The 14,569-nt window shown below is 43.6% G+C and overlaps 1 protein-coding gene across 1 annotated transcript in view; it reads left to right on the top strand.

Annotated features, from left to right (window-relative positions):
• Window positions 1–4,506: 4,506 nt before the first annotated feature.
• C8B (complement C8 beta chain) overlaps window positions 4,507–14,569 on the top strand; it is a 44,572-nt gene continuing 34,509 nt past the window's right edge. Inside the window, exons 1-3 of the mRNA XM_033225040.1 lie at window positions 4,507–4,705; window positions 11,075–11,231; window positions 14,318–14,459. Coding sequence (XP_033080931.1) covers window positions 4,614–4,705; window positions 11,075–11,231; window positions 14,318–14,459 — 391 coding nt within the window. The 5' untranslated portion in view covers window positions 4,507–4,613. The remainder of the gene's footprint in view (window positions 4,706–11,074; window positions 11,232–14,317; window positions 14,460–14,569) is intronic.

Raw genomic sequence — 14,569 nt, 5'->3', positions numbered from 1 at the left:
CCCTACCTGATATGGCTTCTGCCTGCCTCTCCTGTTTCATTTCTTTCCATTGCTCATGCTGAACTCTGTAGCTACAGCAACACTGAATGGCATATGGTTTCCGCAAACCCAGTGAGCTTCCTCACCTTTGGATCATAACTTTGATGACCCCTCTCTCTGTAATGCCACATGCCCTCCCTTTCATTTGCTAACTTCTCTTTAACCCTTAAGTGTCACTTCATTCCTGAGAATGCTTTTCCAATGGCCACACACATACTTGGCTGATGCACGAGCTATGCTGTGCAAACTCTCTCATCGTCACACTGTACTGCTGTGATGTATTGTTGTGCCTGCCTGTCTCACTAAGCTGTGAGCTTTCATAGGGAAGGTCCATTACATACTCATCTTGATACCCAGTCACCTAGCATTGCACCTGGCATCTAGTAGGTGCTCAACAAATGACTGTTGAAGTGTTTTATCAACAAACCTGCATTTTAAACTCAGTAAATGACTGCTTAGAGGGCTTAAGGGGTTTGTCCAGGATGTAAACTAACTCACGGGAGAAATGAGATACCTCAGTCTTTCTGACACCTCAAATACTTCACACTATGTCACATGATCTTCAAAGGGAGACAGATAATTATGTTGGCTGAAAAAGTTATATCTCTCAAAGAAATGTTTTGTTTTGTTTTACTTCTTTTAAATCTTAAGTCCTTTTGAGAATCTCAGGAAAGTTATGGATTTTTCCCCCAGAAAAATGTATACACACATCAAATTTTTAATGCAATGTAAGAGTGTGTTAAAAGCATATTGGTCAGAATGGGGTAGGTATTGTTGCAGCAGCATATAAACCACCAAATGCCAATGACACAGCACAACAAAAATTGAATTCTAACTCACATGAAGTCCTTTATGGGTCAGCAACGGCTCTCCTCCATCCAGTGACTCAGGGGTTTAGGCTTCCTTCACTGTAAGACAGTGTTCTGTCAACACATGCTTCCAAATCTACAGGACAGAAGACAGAAATGGAGAGGGCACACTGGCTCTTAAGTGGTTCAGACCGAAAGTGTCACATGTCTGTGATAAATTGCCGAATGTCCACGAATTCCTTCCAAAATCGTAGGCATGCCCCTTTGCAAAGTGACTCTGCTGTTCCTCCCATCAACCAGTATAAGCTCTGTCTCCAGCTCTTGAATATGGGCTTGGCCATTGCTTCAGCCAAGAAGACAGTAAGAAACCTCAGGCAAGCAGAGGTTTGGAAAGCACTTGTGCATTGGGGCTTGTCTTTTCTTGCTGCTTTTTGAAACCGTTAGAACACCCTGAGATCAAGCCTGAGTTAGTCTATTTGGAGTCATGTGGCCCATGTACTTCATCACTTCAGCCAACAGCCAACACTAACTGACAGGCAGAATGAATTGTCAGGCAGGTGAGTAAGGCCATCCTGGACCAAGCAGGCTCCTGCTGACCTACCAGTTGGTTGAACCAAGGCAAGGCCGGCACCCGTCTTAGTCTAGGCCTATTTGATGACCCAAGGAATTGTGAGCTGATAAGTGATGATTATTTTAATCTACAATTTTGGGATTATTTGTTATGCAGCAAAAGCTAATACAAAAATAGGTACCAGGAGTGGAGTGCTGCCATAGCAGAAACATGAAAAGTGGCATTGACTGTGGAACTGGGTGGAGGCTGGAAAATCAGTTAACAAAAGTTGGAAAAACAACAAACTGTTAGTGGATCCGTAGACCTAGAGTTACAAATTGCTACATATAGTTTAAAGGCCTAGAGACATATGATCAGTTTCAAGGCTCTCCCATGGTCAGAGATGAGATCTATAGCCCTGAGTAAGAGCAGCTAGACCAGAAGAGTGGTGTGATGTGATAACTGTAGTAGACTTAAAGCAGTGCTGGCACATCCTAAGGGCAAGAGGAAGCTTCAGAATTAGAAAAAGGAGCGTTTAGGAGTCAGAAAAAAAAAAAAAAGTGTGTCTAGCCATAGATTTCCTACTAACCAGCTGTGGAGACAGCTGTGAAACCCCGTCTCAGAGGCTTGGAAGATTATACTAAGTTTCTTGGCTTATTGTCAAAATCAAATAAGATGATGTATGGGGAAACCGTTAAATTGCTAAGAACCGTCCCTGAAAAATATGTGTTATTATTATCACTACAGCCTGACGCTGCCGTCCTCCAGGCAGGATCTCAGGTGAGCTGCACTGGGAAACCACCAGGGGGCGCAATGAGGTTGGAACTCCACGAGACAGGAGAGCCTGGAGCGGAAGAAGCCCAGGAGAATCTATCGGGAAGGCTTTCTTGAACAAATGACATTAATATAAAATTTGAATAATGAGTCGTATTTAGCTAAGTGGCACATACTCTGGACAGAGGGAACGGCATGCAAAAATCCTGGAGGTGAGAGAGCTCAGGATTCACTCGTGTAACTGTCCTCTCTAAGCCTGCAGGCTCCTCCGTGAGTACCTCAGGTTGAGGAGGGCAAAGGTCGAAGGGGAGCCCTGTCTTCTAAGGGTTTGGTTTCTCTTAAAGGCAGGCAGATAGGAGACAGGACATGGATCTTTCTTGAAACACAATTTTCTGCTTGTTTACAAATGATTAACCACCACAATCAATTGTGTCAAAGTTCAGGTCAGTTGCATCCTTTGGGACAACGGTGACACGTTGCCTTGTACTTAGGCTTACGACAACTGGAATGCACCCTGGGTGATCTAGCAGAGAACTTGTGTTCTGTGTTTTGGACACAATGTGAGAAGACTACCATCTTCTGTGGCTTTCCCATCCATCCCCTCACTATACTTCCTTATTTGATTCTCCAACCCCAACCCAGCTACTCTGCAGGGATGGCAGGAGGGGGAGGCTTACCATTTTGTACGTTCAAACCCAAAACAAACTTATCAAGTAGGCAGTAATGAATTATTATCCCCATTTCACAGATGAGAAAACAGAGTCTTAGAGAAACTCTGTAACTGTGTTTAAGGAAAACAAATCCAGTCTGTGTTCTTTCTACTAGCCCACCCTCATACCTTGCAAGCTGCCTCTCCTATGTGAGGTTCCTCACCCACATTGCAATAGCAAAAGCAACAGGACCGCCATCCAACACATGGACTCAGCCCTTTATGTGTTGCAGGTTGGTTTTGTAAATGCCAGGTTGGTGCAGTTTGGACTTTAATATGTTGATTCTGGGGAGTCAGGGTTGGTTTTCAGGAAGGTAGGTTGGAGAATCTCAGTCATTTGCATCTTTTGGGATACAAGCAATAACAACAACACATATATATTTAGATAATTATTTTCATGTAGTTATTTCTTTTTTCTTTTTCTTTCTTTCTTTTTTCTTTTTTTTTTTTGAGATGCTGTCTCACTCTGTCGCCCAGGCTGGAGTGAAGTGACACGATCTCGGCTCACTGCAAGCTCCGCCTCCCGGGTTCACGCCATTCTCCTGCCTCAGCCTCCCGAGTAGCTGGGACTACAGGCGCCCACACCACACCCAGCTAATTTTTTTTGCATTTTTAGTAGAGACAGGATTTCACCATGTTAGCCAGTATGGTCTCGATCTCCTAACCTCGTGATCCACCCGCCGCGGCCTCCCAAAATATCATGTAGTTATTTCTATAATGCCTATTTGTTCAACATTTACACATTTGGTATTTGGTCTGACTCTCCCAACTGTGAGTGGTAAGTCGGCATAGTCCTCCTAATTTTACATATGAGGAAATAGAATCAGAGACAGTCAATAAAAGTATCAACTCACTAATAGAGAGAGCACATAGAATGTGCCAGGCAATGCTCAACATGTTTTGAATACTTAGATTTATTTAATCTTCACAACAACCCGGTAAGGTTGGAACTATTACTATCCCTGTTTTATACATGAAGGAACTTAGGCCCAGAAAAGGTTAGTAATTTTCTCTGGCCACACAGCTGGTGAATCACACAGAAGCAATTTGAACTCAGGCAGATGGGCTCTAGAGCCCTACAGCCTCTTACTGACTTGCTCAAAATCACGTAACTGGAAAGAGGCAAACATGGAATTCAAACCTTGGCCTGTCTGACTCCAAAGCCTGAATTCTACTAAGTAACAATAGCTTACATATCTGAGCACCCAACATAGTCCTGTTCTAATCATTTCCTTATATTAATTTGTTTAATTCTCACCACTTTGCAATAAGGAAAATGAGGCACAGAAGTAAAGCAACTTGCCCATAGTCCAAAGCTATTAGGTTGATGCAAAAGTAATTGTGGCTTTTGCCATTTAAAGCAATGACAAAAACCGCGATTACTTTTGCACCAATCTGGTCAGTGACAGAGAATGTACTTGAACACAGGCTGTCTGGACCTAGAGCCCACAGTCCTTGCAGCCTCACTAATAGCCTGTCTGCTTAGCAGCTTACCCCAAAGTTATAAAGGAATAAACACCATGCTGCTACAGATTTTTCATTATTCTGGTTGGTTTCCAGAGTGACAGGTAAGTTTTTGGTCTGTGCAAAGTCTGAGTTTCCAGTCACAAGTGGCTTTCTGTTTACTTTGCAGAGCTATTTGCTCCTGGGGACAGAAGCTGACAGTACACTCACAGCACAGACTTGTCATGGGTCTAGCAGCCTCTGTGGCATCTCCTGTCACATTGGGAAAATGAAGAATTCCAGGACATTGGCGTGGAGGGTGCTGGTGGAGCTATTTCTTCTCTGTGCTGCCCTAGGCTGTCTCAGTTTGCCTGGCTCCAGGTACGTGACAGTTACCAATAATTCGCTGATCAATAATATGACAGGGAAGGTGCAGCCACATGATGCTGACCATCTTTTTGTTGCATGTCTATTGAATGAGGAAGGTCTCTTGAGGCAATTTGCATGCATCTGTTAACATACTATCATCAACTCTCTTCAAATTATTGTGGAACCAAGCGGCTGATTTCAACAAAAGTTCCTGTAAGAAACTGGCATGTTTGGCCGGGCGCGGTGGCTCAAGCCTGTAATCCCAGCACTTTGGGAGGCCGAGACGGGCGGATCACGAGGTCAGGAGATCGAGACCATCCTGGCTAACACTGTGAAACCCCGTCTCTACTAAAAAAATACAAAAAACTAGCCGGGCGAGGTGGCGGGCGCCTGTAGTCCCAGCTACTCGGGAGGCTGAGGCAGGAGAATGGCGTGAACCCGGGAGGCGGAGCTTGCAGTGAGCTGAGATCCGGCCACTGTACTCCAGCCGGGCGATAGAGCAAGACTCCGTCTCAAAAAAAAAAAAAAAAAAAAAAAAAAAAGAAACTGGCATGTTTAAATGTATTTTGTCATGCTGAGAAGAATAGGATATTTGTTCTGTATTCTGAACAAAGCCTCCATGTGATTCTTTATGAAAAAAAAGTTACGTACAGAGGAAAAAAGAGCCAATTCATGAGATGATTTTAATAAATGAGATTGACCCACTCTACCTACTCATCGACCTCAAATCTTCAGATTCTCAGGTTCTTTCCCACCCTCCTCTTACACACACACTCTCTCTCTCCCCCCACCCCCCACCCCCCACAATGTTCCCAGCAGTTAAATGCTAACTGATTTGCTTCATTATTGTTAGTCTCCATTAATAGGGTGCAAAACAAGCTAAAGAAAATGTCTTAGTGGGAGCTCAAACTTGGGCTCCAGTGATAGAAGAGCCAGTGACGTAGCAATCTGGGGACACTCCATGTGCATGAGAAACCCTACCATGAGATGTTGAAGCATGCATGTGTCCCCGGCCTCCATGTAAACACTCCTGTGGGAAGAGGGACTGTAATTCCATTCCTTTTACTTAGTCCAAAAATGAGATCTGAATAAACCTTTCACTTTGTGTGAGGAATACCTCCTACCCATGGGACACAGCCTCTGGTCTCAGTTCTGTTGAGTTGCCATTAGGAACCACAGCATGATGAGCATTCATTCACTATCCATTGGCCACTCAATAAGTAACAGCTATTAGGATGATCAAGAATCTCCATTTAGCCCAGAGAATAACTAAGCTGCCAAAACCTTCCTTGTGTGTACTGTGTGTACACAGAGAAGCATTCAAGACCCAAGAAAATGTCTCCGGAATGGAGGACTTAAGGGAACTGTAGCAAACCTATCTCTAGCACTGTGCCCCTGGGGGGAGATTTCTGTTGGGCTCTGAGGATACAGAGATGACTCTATGTTCTCACAAAGAATGCCGACATGTGAGCACATGCTGTGTGTACCATTGCAAGAGATGCCACAGGGGCAGCCAGCAAACAAGGAGGGAATGATCAGCGCTGCGGGGCATGGAGCCTGGAAAGGCTTCGAGAAGAGAGAGTGCTAGGACTGAATCTCTACAGGTGACTGGGTGTTTGCCGAATGGCTAAGGGATTGAAAGGTGTGCCAGTAGAGGGAGCAGCACAGGCAACTGTGCATGAGTGTGAGAGAGCTGGCTTGCTCCTGAAGCTTCTAGACACTACAGTGGGCCTTGAGCACAGGTCCCAGCAGGGAGTTGAGAGGGATGAGATAGAGTAGGAGTGAGCAGGCATCAGGTCATGGGCAGAGTTAGGGGATGCAGAACTACCAGCTAAGGAGCGTGAACCGTATCCTCGCCGCAATGCAATGGGAGGACATTGAAGGGTTGAAGCAAAGGAGTGACACGATCAAATTTATATATTAGGAAGTTCATTCTGAGGTAGGGAGTGGAGGGGCAAATTGTTGATTAGGGTGCAGCCTGAGAAATTGTATTTAATCATCACCACAATGTCATGAGGTGGCTGTAATCTCTCCTTCTTGCTATGTAGGAGAACAAACTGATCCTCAGTGACAAGAAAAGATTCATGCATGTGTGGTGAGTCTCAAACCCTTACCTGAATCCAGGTGTAGTTCTGACATCCACTCATAATTCCCATGAGGCAGTCTTGAACACGGCAGGTATTGGAATTCCATCCATGAAGTAAAAGAATAGTCTTTGGTTCTGGGACAGAAAATGCTGAGACCACCTTCGTATTGGCCAAGAGAGTTTTTTGCTTTTACTTACTCTTGTAATCAAGTCAGATAATGAAATCATATTCACTGTGTCATAAGACCTATCATTTATGTATTGCCACTCTGTACCAGCCACTTGGAAACATTAGCTATAATCTTCACAGCTATTCCAGGTAAGTGCTACTGTTTACCATTTCACAGAGAGGGAAACAGAAAACATAAGTGTCCCAAGGCTACCCACTTAACAAATAGCTGACTATGGATTCAAATCCAGTTTTGTTCAGGTCTCAAAATCCCTGCACTCTCTCTGCATCCTTCTGCTTCTCACTAATGCATTGTCCCCTCCCCGCCCCAACCCATCCTCCAACCCCTACATTGTGTATCTGACTTGCTGGCCTCCCGTGCCATTTCTCCATCTCTGGGCCACACATTTGTTGCCTTGAGATGTTGCTTTAAATTTCATGTCTACCACAGCAAACAACAGAGAGAAGAGAAATTGAAAACCTGCCACCCAGAAGCTGCCCCTTCTAGCAAAGAAAAAGGATGCTGTTTGCAAAGGGGATGCAGCTGCTTAACAAATTGTGTGTGACAAGAAAGTTGTTGTGTCAGGGCATTTCTACCGAAAGCCAAAATATATTGATGCACCCCATCTATATAAGTTGATGGCTTGCAATTTACTGCTGACCCAATCCTGCTGTACTGGATGGATCCATCTTTATTTTGATCAGAGACGCCTGTTAGGAAGAGAGTGGGAGACCTGGGCCCGGTGAAATGTGTCCTAATGCTGGCTACAGCATTTTCTGCATCCCCAGGAAAGACACCCCTTACCAGTCCTTAAGTAGAGGGGACCCATGTTCAAGGACCTGAGCAAGGGTGTTTACTGTAGCTCTATTTGCAATCGCAAAACATTGGGAAAATATAAATGTTCCTCAAAAGGAAAAGGAATAAAATAAATGCAATGCGTTTCATATAATAGAACATCCAGAAAAAAGAAATGAACTAGATCTCTTTATGAATCAACATGGATAGGCTTCAGAAATGCAATGTCGATTAACAAAAGCAAGTTGTAGAATCATATGTGTAAGTATGAATAAAGCACACACAAGCAATACTATAGATAGTCTATAGATGTCAAATTATTTAAAAGAGACTAGAAGGAAACACACCAAATTCATGGCAATAGCTCCTCTAGGGGTAAGGTGGGGGGAGCAAAATTGAGACTGCTGTAAAATGCAGATGTCAAAATTAAAAATTAAAAAAAAGACTTGAAGCAAGTGTACCAAAGTATGAACAGTTGCCAATCTGGATGTGAGTACATGGGTGTTTATTATATTACTTCTTGTACTTCTCTCGGCCTGTTTAAGTTTTCAATGTTAAAAGCATCTTTTCTCGGCCTGTTTAATTTTTCAATGTTAAAAGCATACAGAGGATTTTTAACGACAGAAGTTTAGTCAGTAGGTCAAAATGTCCATCAGGTTTGTTTCTATAGAAATTCGTAGGGGTGAAAGGCTTGTGTTGTTCCCACACATAGAGGCCCTGATGGAGCCTAGAATTTATGTGGCTCCTCATTAGTCCCAGGAATTAAAGATGCGATTTAATGCTAGCCTTTCTTTCAGATTTGCATTTTGTAGTACTAATAAACCGCACACATTTCATCCGATGTAATTTACAAACATACTATTTATTCAGCTGATTACTTCATTATATTGTCACCTTCCATAATGAAAATTGGGTGCAAAAATGAGAGATGTGGTGGATATAACTACTTTTTACCAAGTTCTTTCTGTAAGTGATCATCTTGCCCATTAATAGGCTTTCAAATCTCAGAGAGGAAAATAATTGTGACTCTTAATAGCTAGTGTTACATTACTTATTCGCTCAGTCTCAACTGTGGCTCTGGAGTTGTCTCGGTTGCTAAAAACGCAATGTAACTGTTTTGTAGTTGAAATAGGAAAAGGGTACCCTGCAGAGCTGTCAAATACATACTTAGGAGAAGCCAAATCACAGACAATATTGGTTTGTCAAACCTGGTCAAATTAGTAAATAAGAACACATTCTGAAGCCCCCCACTGGTGTGCAGCATCCCGCCTCAAGTAACCATTTTAAAGTATCCACCTGTGGTTTCCAGTAGTCTTTGACCTTTCATTAAAGATCCAACTTTACTAGGCAATTGATTTTTGCTGGTCTCTGGGGCGGTCATGGACACGGATTTCACTGTAGTTAATATTATCCTCTTTTTAGGACTTTTGCCAAGTGAGAACGTATTGTTAATGACCTTGTCGGGAGTGACATCCTGTGTATATGAGACGGTGAAAACTACGTGATGCTCTTCTCCCTAATGACTCAATCCTGGATATGGGAATGAAAGAGGCCTTACATAGAGGTTGGAAGAGATTGGTGGAGTCAATGCTGGCCCTGTTTCCTTTCAGGCAGCATGGGGCAACGGAAAAAGCCCATATATACTCTAGAGATTAACAGACCTTGGCTCAGATCCTAACACCACTGCATACCAGCTGCATGATGGTGGACGTGTCACTGTCTCTCTGGGCCACTTCCCTCATCTGCCCAGGTGGCAGTGCTCCACAGCTGCCTTGCAGCATTGCTGTGAAAATAGAAGGAGGTAGCATGGGTGATGCTGGGCCATTGAGCACAGCCTTGACATGTCTGTCATAGGTGCTCAACAAAACCTCTATTCCTTTTGTCTTCCCATCTCCTTTTGTGCCTTGGAAAGGAACACAAATTACAAAGAATCTTACAGTGCAATGCACTCTTTCATTTGTAAGAAAAAATAAGAATCATCATACACTCTTCATATTATAGAGGAAGAAACTGAAGTCCCAGGCAAGTTAATTAGCATCCTCATTCATTCACTCATAACCCAATGTGCTCCAGGAAATGAACAAAAAGAATTGCCTTCTCTCTGCTGGTGGTGCTGAGGTTTCCAAGAATAACTATCCTTTGCTCACTTCTCTCAAGAACCATCTCTTCCTCTTCCATAGCTTTTCATGATCAGATCTGTACCTAGCACAAATCTCTCATCCTGAGATCCAAGCCCATATAGGAACTATTTACTAAATGAGTCTCTATAGGTGTTTCATGGCACCTGGAACTCAGTATGCCCCACCCGAAACTCACGTCTTCCCCATTAAGATTTATCTTCTGCTGTGTTTCCCACCACCCACACACTCAAATGGGAAACCAGCATCCATTTAAAAGGCCTTCCTTTAACACCCTACCTCCACCATCCAATTATCCATCACTTTCCATCCATTCCACATGAGAAATATCTCATATGTTGGTTCTCCCCATCCTCTCTCCCCAACCATTGCCATGATTCAGGCTTATACCACTCGATGGGACTGCTGCTGCCAGCCTCCTCCTTGTGTCCCTACCACCAGGCTCTCCTGACTCCCACTGGACCTGCACAGCTCCAGCCATGCGGCCTGCATGATGGAAATCCTTGCCCTCTGGATAAAGTCCCATAGAGCTAGGACGTGAGACATGTTTCTCTTTTCCTACTCTGAGCTAAACTGTGACTTCCAGAAGTCAGAACCTTGGTCTTATATCTCTAGGTATTCCCTGTAGGACAATACCCTGAGTTAGTCCTCAGCAAATGTTTCATAGACTCTTAACATGAACAGATACCTTAAAGACAATCTAGTCCAAACCTCTGATTTTCCAGAGGATGAAACAGAGGCCCAGAGATGGGGAGTAAATTGCTTAAGATCATATATCTAGCTGTGGCTGTGTTCCTTGCATAGCTGTAGCATTTTAGAGTTTATAGTGTTTTCCCATGTGCTATCATTTTTAATCCTAAAAATAGCCTTCATGGCAGGTTTGATTATCCTCATTATATAGATGAGAAAAGTGAAGCTCATACAGGTTATAAAACCAGACCACGACCAGTCAGCTGCTAATGGACTGTCTTCTGATCCAAGTTCAATACTCTTTTGATGAGAGCTAGCCATAATGTTAGGTGCTTACTACATATTCAATAAATATTTGTTGGATTAACCTATCCTGGAATGATAAACTAACAGCCTTGCACAAGTGAGCAAATATATCTTTATTGAATGTACAAATAGATGGTTGGATGTATACTTAATTCCCTTCTGACATGTGACTCTCTTCTCTCCTGGTGACTTTTAGAGGTGAAAGGCTACATTCCTTTGAGTCAAATGCAGTCAATAAGAGCTTTGCTAAGAGCAGACAGACGCGGAGTGTGGATGTTACCCTGATGCCCATTGATTGTGAGCTGTCTAGTTGGTCCTCTTGGACCACATGTGACCCCTGTCAGAAGAAAAGGGTAAGCAACCAGGCCTGGGACAGCTCTAAGCCTCCAGGAGCCTTTGTCCCCAGCGAGATTGGCTGAGCCATTATTAACAGTACCTGGCACATAGCTGGCCCTCAATAAATGTCAGCTAACTTAATTAAAGCATCCTTTCCTTCCGTGCTTCCAAGCAGCAATAAGTTCTTTCCTTTGGTTCTCTAGTGTTTTCCAAGCACACCCAGCCTTTCTCACTCTACCAGCTTCCTAATTAGACTCTCTGCCTTGAACCTGTTCTTTCAATCTATCTTTCACCATGAAACAGGGGAAGCAATCACAGTGTATGTCTGAGTTGTCTTTGCCCACTTGGAAACCATTCACAGTCTACCGATGATACTTAGGATCACGTCCAGGATCATGGTTTTCAAGGATCCCTATGACCTAGCTTATATCTTCAGCACACTGGACCTTTGTATGACTCTGGCCTTCACTCTCTCTGGGCATTTCTTCATGCTGCTTTCTCAGGTGGGGTGACTTTTCCCACTTCCTTCACTGGCTAACACCTATTCACAATTTGAAACTCTACTCAGGAGCTGCCTCTTTTGAGAAAGCTTTTTGACTCCTCCTCAGCCCTACATCCAGTTGGATAAAGCAATCTTTTGTGAGCTTCAATAGCCCCTTATTACTCTTGTATCCTAGCATTTATCACATCACGCTGCTTATTTTTCACCTTCACTAGACAGTGAACTTGTGAAGGCTGATTCAATTCTGTATCTTCAATGTGTAGACCAATCTCTGGCACAGAATAGGTTTTTCATAAATGTGTGGTGTTTGATCTTGTTCTGTTTTCTGATATCTCTATAGGGAAGGGAAGGTTGTTGTTACACTTTCTGTTAAACAGATAGATAAACAGGAAATCAGAGCAGGTAAGTGGCTTCTTGAGTTCACCTAGTAGTAAATGCAGGCCTCGAACTCAGGCCACTGTCCAGTGTTCCTTGTCTAGGGTGCTACCAGTGAACACATTCAGTTTCTGCAATATCTGTCATTCAGCCTCCTTTGTCATAGAAGGGCTGACCCAGGATCCTAGTTCTGAGAACAATAGATATGCCAGAGAAAAGAGAATGGTTGCTATTTCACCAGATCCTTGGGAAACCAAATCAGCTATGGGCTTAGACTCTAAAGAGGCTGTGGAAGTAGGCCCAGGACAATCACGCAGTTAATTGGATCAATGGAGAGAGCCAAGCAGGATCATTCAGTTCCCAAAGTAGGTTTTATTGCTGAAGTTATCAGCATTGATCCAATTATCTGGATAATTGCTTCATCCGCACCATAAACTAGGAAGACAGCATGAGTCAGCCTGGCAGCCAGAGCTCCTCTCTCAGAAACTTCTGCAGACGTTCCCTCAGCTGGTCATCATCCCTGTCTGCAGGGTCACTGCCTGGGGGCTCAGCAAAGCCTCTCAAGTCAGATTGGGTGATGTATTTCCTCCATCACTTCCACACTCCTCCAGCCCACTTTGCCTTTGGAGCCTGGAGCTTTTTAGTTTTTTTTTTCCACAGTGTTCTCTGCAAGCCCTGTCCCTGTCCTGACAGACTCTGCCTTCCAGAAAGAATGACCCTCTGCAAGTACAAAGGGCACGGGTGAATGGTTATCTACATTTCTTTTTTTGGATTTCCAAGGGCCAAGTATAGATGTCATACAAGTAATAACTATGCCTCATTAATGTCATCCTGCAAAGCAGGGGCTGCTATCCTGGCTTGCCTCCTGTGCTCTTTTGTTTACTAAAATCTTGACTGCACCTAACATTTGGAAATCACCCAAATCTGATCACTTTCTTCCTCTGAAGCAGTTTCTCATTGCCCCAGGATAAAATCCTGTAATCACTTTCCCAAGGCCTGGAGGGCCCTGTGTTATCTGCTCTTGTCTATGTCTCCCTCCCACTCTGGCCACTCTCCTACTTGTGCTCTTCTATCCAGCCACGATGAATCTTTTTAATGTTTTGTGGAACATAGGATGCCTTCTCTAGTCCTCTCAGCTTTGGTCTAGGAATTTCCTCCACCCATATCACTCTTCTGTGCCCCACTCTCGCCAGTTCTTCACACCTGCCAGACATTCCTACTCAATCGTCAAGTTTCAGCTGAGGTGTCACTTAGTTCTTCCAAAGCCTTCCACTTGGGCTTCTCCTAAGTTTGCATGAGGGACTCCCGATGAGCGTACGGAGCACTCTGCCTCCCCTGTCATGGCACTCATTGCACTGTGCCGCAACTGCCTGGGGCCCAACTCCAGCATCTGTGACCTCCTTGAGAACAGGCTAGGGGATACAATTACCAGTAAAACTGACCAAACAAGCAAGCAGCAATAACACCTACCTTTTTTAACACTGGGTGGCTTAATCATTTTGGAATAAATGAATAAGATGGTAGAGATATAGCAATATTGACTGCTAAAAAGCAACAATAAAGAAAAACAAGTCCAAGAAATTGAATGCCTGCTATATATCCAACAACATAATGAGATTATATAATTTAAACTTCATAACTGAACATTTAGATAATTCATGATCCCTATTTTATAGATGGGTAAATTGAGATTCATAAAGATTAAGTAATTTGCCCAATATCACATAACTATAAAGTATCAGAGTCAGTTGTAGCTCCACAGCTCATGTTTTTGCATTTATAATATACTGATGTCTTCAGGAATAAAGGAGAATACTTGAATCAACCCAGTAGAGTAATTAAGCTGAGAGATAATTTATTTTGTGTTATTGAACTGGCTACATGAGTCCATTTACTAATCTTTGACTCCAGAGCCCATGGAGTCAGCATGGGCTGACTTTCCCATATTCAGCAAATCTTGACTGATCACTGCAGAAGCAGAGATCAAGGCCAAGGTCCCTGCCCTCAGAGAACTCAGACTAATTGAAGAAACCATCCGGCAAACAGCCGATCAAAACATAGCTCCTTAAGTGTATATAATGGGGGGAGCACAAGGGGCTGGGGGAATGATAATCAGACATTTCAATGCTCTTGTGGAGCCCAAATCCTGGCTCAAGACCCATTTACATAGTGTATCCTGGGATCTGAGGCTCTGCTCTTAGTTCACCTGGCTCCTCTCTACTACAGTACAGGTATGCCTACTTGCTCCGGCCCTCTCAGTTCCATGGGGAACCGTGCAACTTCTCTGACAAGGAAGTTGAAGACTGTGTTACCAACAGACCATGCAGAAGTCAAGTGCGATGTGAAGGCTTTGTGTGTGCACAGACAGGTATAAATCAATGTAGGAGTAAGAGGGGAATACCTGAAATGAGATAATGGTTCTTGATGACCAAGGGACAGGCCATGTCTAGTGATCAAGATCAGGGTCATGGGGCAGCT

The sequence above is a fragment of the Trachypithecus francoisi genome, unplaced genomic scaffold (genome assembly GCF_009764315.1).
Source record: "Trachypithecus francoisi isolate TF-2019V2 unplaced genomic scaffold, Tfra_2.0 Lachesis_group12, whole genome shotgun sequence".
Taxonomy (NCBI): domain Eukaryota; kingdom Metazoa; phylum Chordata; class Mammalia; order Primates; family Cercopithecidae; genus Trachypithecus; species Trachypithecus francoisi.
Note: the sequence above shows the minus strand (reverse complement) of the source record. Positions and strands in the feature narration are given on the sequence as shown.